Source organism: Stegodyphus dumicola, chromosome 7, assembly GCF_044657685.1.
Source record: "Stegodyphus dumicola isolate Sdum_Otavi_A_Nest chromosome 7, ASM4465768v1".
Classification (NCBI taxonomy): domain Eukaryota; kingdom Metazoa; phylum Arthropoda; class Arachnida; order Araneae; family Eresidae; genus Stegodyphus; species Stegodyphus dumicola.
In genome coordinates this window covers 76931257-76945332 of record NC_140774.1, presented here as the reverse complement: position 1 = coordinate 76945332, position 14076 = coordinate 76931257, and the positions used below count along the sequence as shown (strand labels likewise).

The 14076-nt window shown below is 32.9% G+C and overlaps 1 protein-coding gene across 1 annotated transcript in view; it reads right to left on the bottom strand.

The window, feature by feature from the left end:
* The window catches only part of LOC118193891 (cytochrome P450 2U1-like), a 119380-nt gene extending 105588 nt beyond the window's left edge, over positions 1-13792 (bottom strand). Inside the window, exons 1-2 of the mRNA XM_085820504.1 lie at positions 13525-13792; positions 3147-3271 (exon numbers count right to left, since the gene is read on the bottom strand). Coding sequence (XP_085676630.1) covers positions 3147-3271; positions 13525-13736 — 337 coding nt within the window. The 5' untranslated portion in view covers positions 13737-13792. The remainder of the gene's footprint in view (positions 1-3146; positions 3272-13524) is intronic.
* Between the last annotated feature and the right edge of the window lie 284 nt (positions 13793-14076).

The following is a 14076-nucleotide window of genomic DNA, read 5'->3' as shown; positions in this document are numbered from 1 at the left end:
ATTTTATTGTAAATCAACAAAATTTTGTTTTATATTTTCAAACACATTGTGATTGGAGATCAGGCTTTATTTACGACCATGAGATAAAACGGCAGACATCTGCTAAAGACTCTTCACCATTGCTGAAGAAACTTCAGTTTTATAAATCTCTAGCAAGGTAGAATGTCGGCGATCTTTTTTAAGTGGGGAATGATAATTTGTAAGAATTAGTTCCTGAAAGATATTAGGTGAACTACATATTTTATAAAGGCATAATGAATGGACGTTTGAAGAACGTTCAGTGCGTTAAGCCCGAAAAGTTTAATCGAAAAATCTACTTTTTGCTACACAACAATGCGCTGTCACAGAATTCCTTTCTTACTAAACAATTACTAGCAAAGAAAAATATCGCAAGTCTTAAAAACTACTTTGTTCATCAGGTTTGTTATCTTCAGTTTTTCTTTCCAGAACTGAAATCGCAATTTAAAATTAATTATCTCAATAGCATTGAAAATATTCAGAAAACTCTAACCAGACATTCCAAAAGATGAATATTGCGAAAGAATCAAGCATCTGTCTGAATGTGCCAAGGAATCTACAGACTTGTAAGAACTGTACAGGGTGGCTCAAGAAATCTGAACTCAAAGCAAGTGAAAAATCCAAAAACTGTGAGATGATATTCTATCGGGGGGGGGCAAGGTAAACCAAGCCGGACATGAGAAATTTTACTTGATTTGAGTTCGGTTAAACTTGGACTACCGATATTTTGAAGGCTAAAAGATAAGATTGGTGTTTTCTTTATTTATTCGATTTTGTACAAACTTAATCCTCAAACTCTGCACGCATACTGAGTATGCATGGTGTAAAGAAAAGTTAGCGATCAAACCAGCAAGTATTAAAATTGTCTTTTCCTTTCCAAACCAGCAAGTATTAAAATTGTCTTTTCCTTTCCAAACCAGCAAGTATTAAAATTGTCTTTTCATTTCCAAACCAGCAAGTATTAAGTAAAATAATGCTATTTAACTATCTTTTAAATAAGGTTCCGCTGCAACTTTCCAACTAACTATAACAGAAAGCACATACAGTGCTGGCCAAAATTGTGGACACTTTTGGAAATTTTTATGTTTTTGAACTTTGTATGCTTATAGAAAATGTTACGTTTCACAAAATACAAACTTGTATATATCATTTTAAAGAGAATTTATTACTGAATTCAATACAAAAACACAAAATTCAATTATTTGCAATACAAAAAAAGTTATATGTACTTTAATATAAATAAAAAACACAGTTATAAAGTGGTTTGTAATGTCTAGCTTTCCTGGCCAATCACTGTTCTTGTTCTGAGAACCAATCAAATGTTAATGACTGAAAGTAGAAGCTGACATCATGTTTACACTTGAAACAATTCATTATTTTGCTTTGTTCTGTAGAAAGAGTACCTGTTTCTTATACACTGCAATTACAAGTAGGAATTTTTGTAAACATTTTTAATATTTAGTGAAGAAGCAATGACATCAAACAAAAGAGTAGATTGGACACCTAGAAAGAGATGTAATATTATTGTGTTACGAGAAAGTGGTCTTTCCTATGCTGAAATTGCAAGACAGGTGGGTGGTTCAGTGACTACATCTGGAGTCCGAAAGTTTTGTTTACGATATCAGGAGACAAATTCAATAAAAAACAAAGAAGGGAAAGGCCGAAAAAGGTGCACCACATCTATTGATGACAGAAGAATAAAAAGACAATGTCTCTAAGATAGAAAAATGTCATCAGCGGCCATCAGAAGTGATCTGAATGATGCTGGTGTTTCTGTCAGTTCAAGAACAATCAGGAGAAGATTAACAGATGTTGGACTGAGAGGTAGAATTCTACGAAAAAAGCCTTATCTTAATTTTCAGCAACGAAAAAAAAAAGACTACAATGGGCAAAGGAACACATTAATTGGACAGATGATCCGTGGTCACAAGTTATATGGAGTGATGAAACTAAGATATCGTTATTCGGTAGTGATGGGCGAAAATATGTAAGACGTAGAATAGGAGAAGAGCTACATCCTGACTGCATTCAAGCAACTCTGAAGAACCCAGTTAGTGTTATGATTTGGTCATGCATGTCAGCAGATGGTATTGATCGCCTTCATGTCATCGATGGGACACTGAATGCCAGAAAATACATTGACACTATTCTAGAACAAAATCTTCTACCTTCCATCAGAGATCTCTTTCCCAACAATGCTTCGTTTATCTTTCAGCAGGATTCTGCTCCTTGCCACACGGCCAAAATATCGAAAGAGTGGTTTCGTACAAAGAGCATTAAATTATTGTCTTGGCCAGGAAACAGTCCTGACCTCAATCCTATCGAAAATTTGTGACACCGTTTGAAAACTCTTGTCCGAATGAGGCGCCCATCAAATAAAAGGGAAGTAATAGAGGCTATAATTGTTTCCTGGCATCATGTAATAACGAAAGAAGAGCTTAAAACTCTTGTCAGCTCAATGAAACTTCGATGTGAAGCTGTAATAAAAATAAAGGGTACCCTACTAAGTACTGATAGCTCACTGCATTCATCACTATCTAATGTATATCGATAACTATTGTCGTTTAACTTTTTTGTGTTGCAAATAATTGAATTTTGTGTTTTGTATTGAATTCAGTAATACATTCTCTTTAAAATGATATATACAAGTTTGCATTTTGTGAAACGTAACGTTTTCTATAAGCACACAAAATTCAAAAACATAAAAATTTCCAAAAGTGTCCACAATTTTGGCCACCACTGTATTCGACCATCTAGTGGGCAGCAGCTATCAGCGGACAGTTCAAACCAGCATAAGAAGCTAACTTAATATTACCGAAATGCTGTATAAAATATCGCGTTCCTTTGCTATTTAAGCCTAATTTGTATTCTAGGTAAGGCGATAAAAAATGAAAGATATATAAAAGGATTAATAAAAAAAAACTTATAATTTATGATCCAAAAAAATTTAACCAGAAGCAGTAGTTTTTTTTAGATACTTCTAAGCTGCACATGGCAGTTCGGAATGTGTAACGGAATTAACGTTAACACAGACATTCAAATGCCCAACTGGAGGAAAATAGATTTTCTGCGTTTCTTGGCTATAAAACGTTAATTTATACAGTAGAATGAAAAATTTATTCACTTACCACCTCTTCCAATAAGGAAATCGAAAGCATGAGATGGGCGAGCTAATGTCAGGGGATGAGTAAGGATTTCTTTCGCTAGATGGTAATCATTTATGCAGATAATAAGTTGAGGTCCAATGTAAAAGCTGCAAGAAAAACAATATTCACTAATATTTTTTGGAAAATGAGTTAAAAACTAAGATCTTGGATAATTTATGAAATACTGAGATAGCTGTCAGTGCCGCACACTATTTCTTTTTATTTAGCAATAGACAATCGTATTGATGTTATACTCAGGCATCTTAAAGCAGGAACTGTGGCAACTTAGAACTTCGTAGCATGCCTTCGTGGTGTAGTGGTCAACACGCTCGGCGCGTATTTGAGAGGCCCCATTGAGGGCATTGCTTATTTTTCATCTCTCCTGCTTCGAAATAACCTAATGACTCTTCAAAAAAATTTTCTCTCTGTTCCAATCATCGTGAAGCATTAGTAGCTGGAAACCTGAAAAATGTTAATATTATTAAAAGCGGAACTTCGAGAATATTTACGATTTTATGTCAATAGATGAACAGTGAACGTGAAACGCTTTTGTTACATTCCGAAGAAAGGTGGTTATCCAGAGGCAAAGTTTTAAATCACCTGATCGAAGTTCAAAAGAAGTTCGATCAGAAATTCAAATTTTCCTTTGTGATTAAATATTTGAATTGCAAAAATGTTTATTTAGGGAATTCTGGTTGGCGCGTTTAGCATATTTAGTTAAATTTAAATGAAATAAATTTAGGATTACAATGACAAAATGTTAATTTGTTCACCATAAGAAATAAAATAAATGCAATTATAAAAAAAATCGAACTAATAATCAGAGAATTGGATAATATTTTAAGCTTTTCATCACTTGTACATTCTAACAGAAAACGGTTTGAAAATAAAAGAAATAAAAGACAGTTTACCATCCGACATTACTAACCATTGTTTTTATTGATAAATAATTTCAAAATGTACTTTCCCGAGGATTATGGAAAATAAAATTAGATTAGAAATCCATTTTGTTCAAATGTACCTGAAACTTTATTTCGTGAAGTAAAAGGGCAATTGATAGAAATTTTCTGTGATCGAACCCTGACTCAAGATTTCAAAAATGTCACGTTTGCAAACTTTTAGCTGAGCAGAAAAAAAAAATTAAAGGCATTTCAAATAAAGCTATTAAATTTTTATTGCTTTTTGCAGAACCTATTTGTGTGAACAAGGATGATCTTCCATGTCATATTTAAAAAATAAATACAGAACAAAATTAAAAGTGGATCCTAATTTACGGTTCAAACTAAGTGAAATAAGATCAGACATAAGGAAATTGATCTTTCTGAAACAGGCCCAAATTTCGCTCTAAATTTTAGAATTAAAGTATTATAACTTAAATCAAAACCTTAAAGATAATTAATATGGTAACCAATTTTTAATCTAATATTTTTATGTGTGCATCTTTAATACAAATAGACAATAGGTTATTCAAACGGCAAAATATTTTTTAAAATATTTCTATTAAGAAATTGAAAAATAATCATTGTAAAACGTAGCGGTGGTACTGAAGTTTTTCAATATTTGTTTAGATGGTACTCGTTAGTCAAAAGGTTGAGAATCGCTGATTTATGTTATAATAATGCAAAAGATAATAATGCAGAAAATCCACACCATAACATCACTTTTGGTGAATGCAACGGAACTCTTAAGAAAGGGACTCCCAAATTCGGCAGCTGTGAGTATTCACTACACCATCCAAATCAAAATACGTTTCGTCAGAGTATATTCCAATGCCATTCTGATTCGACCCCAAAGCGAGCAAGAAACTGAAGTGAGAACCGGTGGCAATCGTCAAAATCACAAGGAAGCAACCACTGCACTAGTGAAAGTTTGTAAGGATAATATCTCCAAGATCTTATGCACAGTTGAACCTGTCCTATCTAATACCTCTGCTACACGTCGGACACTGCTGCTAGCCTGAAAGTTTGAAGCTGTGTCGTCAAGCACCTGAAGCGCAACCTCTTGAACTGCTTCTGCAGAAACGTGTTTTCTTCCTGTACCAGGGCGAAGAGAAAACGGCCTTTATTTGTTCAAATTTCGTTATCATTTTCCGAAAGATTCATCCACTGGACACCTTCAAATCCCGTTCAAAGCCCACAATTTCCGCACAATAGCTACTGCAAAATTACTGTTTTGGTAAAACCATTTTATTAACGAAGCGCGATCCTGTAGACTTATCATCATTGTGAGCAGCAGACATATTGAGAACGAAACCTCCGCGAATGTTTCTACGTTTACAACAGCTGCTGCGCCAACAAAGGTATACATTTTTACTATAGGTTTCCAAAGCAAAACGGCATCGTATGGTGCCGCTATTAGTAACTAATTTTTCCCTCCGTCGAAAGACATTCCCATCTCTTCATTAAGTCTGCCACAAAAATTTAACGATTTTCTGTGACTGGTTTCGGCTGTAGGTAGCTTTGAATTCTGAACACCCTGTATTTGTGCATCTTTCCAACCTATAGCTAATGACTGTCAGAAAAAAATTAAACGCGAAAATCAAAATACAACTAATTCCGAAAGTAGCAAATTACAGAAAATCGACGCTGTTGTGGCCCAGATTAATACATAATACATTAACAAGAAGCAAGTCAAAATTCAGTCTCTGCAATATGCGAAAACTGCAGAGAAAAATTAATGCAGTTGAAAAACAAAGAAATTACTGCTGTAATGGTATTGATTCAGGTACACAGGTTCCGATGCTAAACAGTAATGTTTTACCGCAAAGCGCTCAAGATAACGGAAAATTCGAGTTGATATCTGCATTCATTGAAGAAATAGAAGGGTAACTAATAATGTAATTTATGTCATTGAAAGATGATGATTCCGATTTATTAATCTCGTAAGTATTTTGGTGGCAGTGACTGATCTCTTGACTTACACTGTTTATTATACGTACAGTCCCTTGAACTCCTTTGCTGGTGTATTGATTACACTGGAACTCTTGCCCGGTGGATGTGGTTTGATTGGGGGGGGGTTGAAAGGGGAAACGGAATTGGAAGGAAAAGATAATCGTAAATGATGTATTGAAATTCTGAGAGAAGCAGCTTTCTTGCCCTATTTTAGAAGAAGTAAGAATTGATTTAAAACAGAGGAAAGGAAACTTTATGGAATTTGATAATCTAATTTTTCATACGGATAAAGTAATCAGATATTTAATTCGGCAGTTAGTTCTTCTAAAAAATCTAAAAAAAGATGTTTTAAAATTAGCATATGAATATGTTTTCGGAGCTCAAATGGGAATAAAGATGTCAAAAGCGAGAATCAGATATAATTTTTACTGGCTCAAAATGGCTAACTATATTACAGAATATTTCAAATCATGCGATTCGTGTCAGTTAAGGAGTAGCGAGAAAATAACTGATAGAATTCCTTACCCCAGTTTCTAAGACCATTTGAAGTTGTTGATATTGATATTAAAGGTCCTGTAGGACCTCTTTCGGCTGGGAAACATAAATATGTTTTATGTCTAATGGATCAACATTCACGTTGTTCAGAAGCCATTCCATTTCGTTCTTCAACAGCAAAAGTTAAATATGATGCTGTGTTGCAAATATTTTCAAGAACTTGTTTTCCGAAAATTATAGCAAGTGATCAAAGAACCAACTTAATTTCTCAACTGACACAAAAAATTATGAAGAGTCTTGGATGTCATAAAACATTTTAGGATATCCAGTTAGTAAAGGTCTCGTATAATGATAGAATAGAGTTTTGAAAAAGGCTTTGCATTATATCATCCTCACGGATCCGCCTAATTGGGTTATATATCTGCCGTATTTGCTTTTTGCTTACAGAGAAGTTCCCAGTTCTACTACAGAGTTTCAAGTTAATGTATGGCCGAGAGATACGTGGCTCAATGAGTGTTCTTAAGTCTAATTACAGTGGTTAAATACTGGTACTTTTAAATATGAAGCAGTCGCTTGCTGATTACTTACAGGAAATGAAAATAAACTTAGAGCGAGCTGAAAATCAAGCATGTTTGTTAGCACCTGAGAAACAGGCAGCTTATTCGAATTACTTCAACTGCTGAACTGTTCCTAAAGAATTTAAAATACTAGATAAAGTTTATTTATTCATTCCTGACTCATACAATAAACCTTAAGTAAAATGGACTTGTCCATGGGAAATCATAAAGTACTGTCCATCTCATTCATATAAAGTCAAACTCTCTGATGGGAAAATAAGACATGTTCACGTATTTAGAAGGTATATCGCTAAACTAAATGACGTGGGAATTATCTTCAAAAATAAAGAATTTGAAGAGCTTCATCCAACTTCGGAAGCTTTATCTCAGACTATAGAAAGCATTCTGCAGAAGTTCGAACTTGAACATTTAACGAGTGATCAACAGCAGAAAATTCGACAACTCATAAGAAAGCACGAATCGTTATTTGCAGGTAAAGTGAAAATTACGAAAGTTGGTTGTCTCAAGAAAACATTAAAAGTCATAGAAGAAAGTAAAAAACCATGTATTTACCGAATTCCTGAAACTTAAAATGTCAAAGTTAATGAACAAATTGAAGAGCTGTTAGAACTTGATTTAATAGAAGAAAGTAGGGCTGAAATTACATTCCTGTCGTTTGTGTAAACAAGAAAGATGGAGGAATTGGAATTGTGTGTTGATTATTGTGCATTAAATACTGACAATTACCGATGATTAATAATACTGAGGATTTTACTATGCAAAGTGCAGTAGAATTTATACATTCGGTAGGACAAAAGCTAATACAATATCAACTAGATTTTTCAAAGCTATTGGGTTATTCCCATGGATCCTGAAGGTCGTGATTGCTACTCATTTGAAACCCATCGACAATAATACAGATTCAAAAATTTGAGTTTTGATCTGAAAAAAGCTGCAGCGACAATTGCAAACAACAAAACAATTGCGGCAAGCATTTCTACGAATACAGAGATTTTGCCAGAGCATAAGAGCGTATACTGCACATATACAATTTTTTCAAGGGACTGAAAATCCCGTTATGATTCATTTGGATATAATACTCACAAAGTTAGAAGACTTTGCTTTACAGTAAATACCAGAAAATGTAATGGTGCCAAATCACAAGTCAAATATGAGTCATGTAATTGGTTTTTTAAAACATTAAACGGATCCCGAGAAAATAAAAGCCATTTCCAAATTATTAAAACTGAAGACAAAGAAGCAGGTCAAAAGTTTATTAAGTATATGTAATTACTATAGAGACTATATTCCAAAATATTCTGAAGTAGTATATCCACTTACTGAATTTACAGTAAACAGCAAATAGCATGAAAGGTATGAAATAGCATGTATTTTACTTCATGTTGCGAGCCGACATGTTAAATAAATATGCATATCGAAACAAAGAGGCGCATAATGATTTGGGTGATGAACGCAAATGAAATAATATCATAAAAGTGATGATTAAATAACAAAAATTTTACAATATCGAATAAATTACATATTTTTAAAGTTAGAAACTTCTATAGCCCATTTTTTTCTTTTTCCTCATCCATTTATGATACAATTATACTACGTTAACATAGCAAAATAATCAAACGTGTCGTTTGACTGAGGTGACCATTAGTGTGTCATAATATCTTTAAGATAGATTCAATCTGGCAGATTACCAGTTCTTAAATGCGTTGCCATTCAGCAAACTATTCAGTTATTTAATTCATCCTTAATATACTGTTAAAGGAATTGATTGATTCAAAATTGATTGATTCATTCAGTTGATTGAAAATACGAATTTTTTAATAATTCGTATTTTTCTTTTATTTTAAATAAGAGTCTGATTGGTAACGATTAGCATAAAATGATAAATTTTATGAATTTTGGGTATATTTTATCATTTAATCTATATAATTTTGCTGTATATATTTTATTAGCTATTTGTTACAAAAGGTATTTCTTCCGCCTTCTTCGCATGAATTCGTGGTATGGTGGTCTGCACGCTAGGCGCGTATTCCATAGGTCCGCCGTTCGATTCCCGGAGAAGACGTTGCAAAGTTTTCATCTCTCGTGCTTCCAAAAAATACCTAATGTCTCTACAGTTGATCACAATAACAATATATAAGTTATATATATATATGTTTGTTATTGTGAACATTTGCACCAGTATTAGGATTAATAAAATGTGTTTCTAATGTCATATATTATGTGTTTGATCTCAGAATGAACATTTCTGCACCGCATTACAAAGAATTAGTTGCATCTCTTTCTTTCTTTGTTTCTTTTTTTTTTTAACATATTATTAAACAAATCTGCAACATGTTACATTGCTGTAGTCTGCCATTTGAAATCTAACTAGTTTAATTCTTTGTCAGAATATTTTGATCTCGCCAAAGAAGTTATCAAGTGCAAACCGACCAAAGCAAAAAGGCATTTACTAAATATTTTATTTGAAATGCTATTTTATTTGTGCAAGAATAAGAACAATTTATTAAATGCAAAATACACTGTTGCAATTTAATGAAATTTAATGACAGTGGCTGTTTGTGGATTCAGTTTCAGCATTGTCAAAATAAATTGGAAAATGGCATTAAAGCACATAAATTAGCGGTAAACAATACGTTAGTTTTAAACGCTCAAATGTTTGTTTCTGGAATTTCTTTCAACCATCAAAATATTATCGAAAAGTACATATTGTTTTCATGTGGATAATTTTGTTAAAGTTAGCTATGCACCTTTATACTGATTCGGAAAATAAATGAAACATCGTATGCTACGTAAACTAACAACAGACGTTTTCTTCCCCTTGTCCTAAATGGATTACGAATTAGCTAAGCCCAAAAGGCGTGTGGGAGACCCCCATAATTACCTTGTTTTTTCTATAATAGTGTTTTATGTACTACAGAATTACGCATCTGTTTGTCTTTCTAAGAAATGAGGTATTCAGCTAGGTTTATCCATAATCCAAGTAAAATTGTAAAAAATTCAAGTAAAGTAGTAAAAAAAAAAAAGAGCAAACCAAATTCATAGTCAGCCATTCTTGCTTTCTCTAGAAGGTTAGACAGATGAGAATATATCTATGCCCACGTATCTAGACGAAAGTACCTTGCATAGTGGTCATTTCGAGGTCACTGTTGTGCTTGGCAGTATGTCAAGTTCATCCTTCAAGGTCCGAACCTCGAAGAAAGATTCAGAGCGAAAGAGGTGGGGGATGTCTGTCAAATTTCTTTGTCTGGTTGAATAAAACGTGAAGTTTGATTTGAAAAAGATTTTATGCGATGTAAATGACAGCCAGCAACATTAAATTCTGTTCTAGTGATCTCTTTATACAGCCTTCAGTTCAATTGGTACATAAAAAGGGTAACTAGCTTTCTGTGATACTAGCGTACAAAGGCTTGCTGTAATAATGAAACTTTAAAGTATTACATTTTTATTTTAAAAATAGCGTTACTTTTCTTATTCTATCAACATTTAATTGATAAAGTAACAAGGGACTGATAAATCATCATATTCTGAGCGATTCTATAACAGACAAATGTCTTATTTTCGCTAACCAACTGATTAAAATATATTGCATTTTCCAGTTATGTGTTAGTCCTTTAAATATTCCCATTTAATCGGAATTTTTTGGTTCTAGATTTTTTTATTAATTATTGGCAAATCATGTTACTTTGCATCATTTGTTCTGAAAAAGCAAAAACACAATTCAGTGTATAATCTCACAGATTTGGTAAAAAAATTACTGATTTAAAAATAGTAAAATAACTCTGCACTTCGCGTCAAATTAAGTTTTATTCATCGCTAATTGCTGAATTTATTTCAGCTGTTTTTATTGATAAAATCATTATCGCACGACTCTCTGTTATCAAAATACTTCCTTGCAAGAGTTATTATTCCTAGTTTATCATGTTTATTAATACATCCATTAAAATTTACTTCACTAAATTAACTACGTTCTCTTTCAAATAACAAACTGAAATTTTAAAAAAAATTGCTATTCGGAAACTTCGTTTTACAGTATAACTGCTTGAAGTGTTTAAAGTTGTAGTTTCTAAAAGTTAAAAAATATTGAAAAATTAAAAGTATAAAAATGGTACTATTATTGTGCATGCGCATAAGGCTTGCAACAAATATTTCCTTCCCGTAAAATTAATTTTTCTATTTTGTCAAGACACGAAATCCGCGAACTGAAAGTTATAAGCTGGAATAGGTTTCCATAGAAGTTATAAGCTGGAAGTTATAAGCTGGAATAGGTTTCCATAGAAGTTATAAGCTGGAAGTTATAAGCTGGAATAGGTTTCCATAGAAGTTATAAGCTGGAATAGGTTTCCATAGAAGTTATAAGCTGGAAGTTATAAGCTGGAATAGGTTTCCATAGAAGTGTGTAAAAACTATATTACTTTCCCCGAAGAATTTTCTTGGGGACTGTAGGAATTTCGTTAGAAAGTAGACTAGAAATCAATAAAGAATTATTGATTTTTGAACGCATTACTCGTCATTTTATTTCCCGCCATGATTCACTAAAAGAGGTATTGCGCTTAAGAATAAAACACTATAAACAATTGCATAGAGCATGTTGAAAGGTATTGATTCCCACATTTTCATTGCGGGGAAAAAAGTATAGAAGTTCCTTTTGCTAGTTAGTTAAAAGTATACCTAGAACTACTATTTGACCTCTTTTTCATTTTAGAAATATAACTCCGACTTCTTTGTTATGGATCTGTATTCTAGCTAAAATGTCAAATATAATCCCCCCTCAAGATATTAATGCCGTTATCTCGCTTGTTTACTCGAGAACAGCGCCGATTAAAACCAGAAATTCTTGAAATGTTAAAGAAAAGCGTGTCTTGCTTGCAAATACGTTTTGGTCCTCAAAATATTGTTGGCATATGATGTTATATTTTCCAAAAAGAAATTTTAAGCGAGAAAAAAAAAGATGTATGTGTTTTTGTTCTTTTCTACTAGCAGAAAACGGATCGAAGGTATTAGTAGGCTGAAATACTAACTTGAAAAACGTAACGATTTCGTACAAAAGTACGTAATGAAAGTCTTTAGAAACATATTTTTCTAATTAAAGCAATCTTAATATATTCAGAAAAAATATGAATTGAATATATGGTATAAATTTAGTCTAGTCTAACTGATATGACCTAGATATACTATTGAAAGTATAAGGTATTTTAAATTATAACTAGCCGAAAGGAGCAATTTGCCCAGAAGAGCTGCTAGTTTCGTTTTGACATTTTGCATGGTTCACTGTAAAACAGCATTTCACTTTTCAAACTGTTGCCACAAATATTAGCATTATATTTAAAGAAATTAAAGAATTGAGAATTTACATGAATGTATGTATATTTCTCGCTTTGTGAAGAAACAACGGTACCTAGAGATATCAAGTTTTGAATAACATAATCCTCCACTCGAATGTGGGCATTTGGAAGCCCAAATTTGGAATTTAGAATTTTTTTTATTATCTATTTCCTATTTTCTAAACCTTTAACGAATTTTTGATTAACAAACTCAACGATTTCAAAGCTAGGAATGGCAACACTGTACGGGAAAAAATTGTCTCCAGCGCACGAGACTGTGTATCGGAAATTCTTAAGAAAATCGGAAATTCTCTTTTTAAACATTTTGTGCTATTGCTGCTGAATTGAATTTATGGTTAAGTGCTAAGAACAGGATATTTAATAAATAAAGATAACGCACAAAATGTTAAAAAAAACACCCCTATCCCTACTAGTGTAAAATTTGACAGCTTTCATATTTTTACCTTTTTCTTACAATTTTACCCCCTCAAAACACTTAGTTTCTTAAGCAGTAGCACACTGATTAAACTTGAAAGAAAAATTAAGGCTCTTATACATTCTCGAAAGTAAAAAAAATTTAAGAATTAGAAAACATTTCCCCAAAGAATACTGTCTTATATGTAGTCCAACACTGTGCTAACAACCTAATGTTGACTGAACATCTCACCGATAGTATAAAGACTCGACTGGCGCATGTATAGCGTTAGGTGTATCTTTTATAGAAGCTTTCTAAATTTTTAGTTGTTGCATTACATTATACAACCATGCTACACTTTTATTTATCATCCAAATGATAAGGCAGAAGTTGCCACTTTAAGAGACTTAAATTTTTATTTTGCTTTAAATCTTAGCTTTGAAAATGCAATAAAATAGTTAATTTTTTAAAATTTTAAATACAGCTTCAGCATTTTCAGCAACATTTTTTTTTAGTTTCCTGCTAAACTTGTTCTTCTTACTTTGTCTTACTGAGGGTCAAAATGCAGGACCTCTAATTACTGCGATTCCTCATTCCGAGTATTTTCCGAACATACCCGAATATAAGTGTTTCAAATACTTTTAAAGAATAAATACTTACCTAAAAATGTCTCCGTACTTTCTGCTCAAGTTTCTCAAAGTTATCTGCGGTTTTTTCCCCAGAAAAGGTGCGTAACCTACAATGGGTAGTCCTATCGGTCCAGGGGGGTAACTACAACGCTTCAGCCATTTGGAGATGATGTAACAAATTAAGAGGCTGAGAGCAAAAACAGAGAGGATCTTAGTAGCTTCGGAGCATAAACCGACCGCCATTGTTGAAAGGCGCAGCGAATTATCATACAACAGACAAAGGCCTACTGCTGAGAAAAGATACTGCTATCTTTTCAGGGCCAGATGAAAGCACGATACGCGAATAAATTCCGAAGTACTACTCATAGAATAATGTGTGGGACGCTAGAATTTTATTTCGGGAGACCACTCATTTGTAGTAGGAAGAGTTTCCTACTGATACGGAAATGATATCTGTTTTATTTTTCTTTTCATATCTTCATTTTCTAACAAGTCAGTTATCTTTCCCTTAAATATCTAAATGTTTTATATCGGGAAAATGAGATTTGCGACGTTATTTTACTCTTTTAGTTAATTTTGTAAA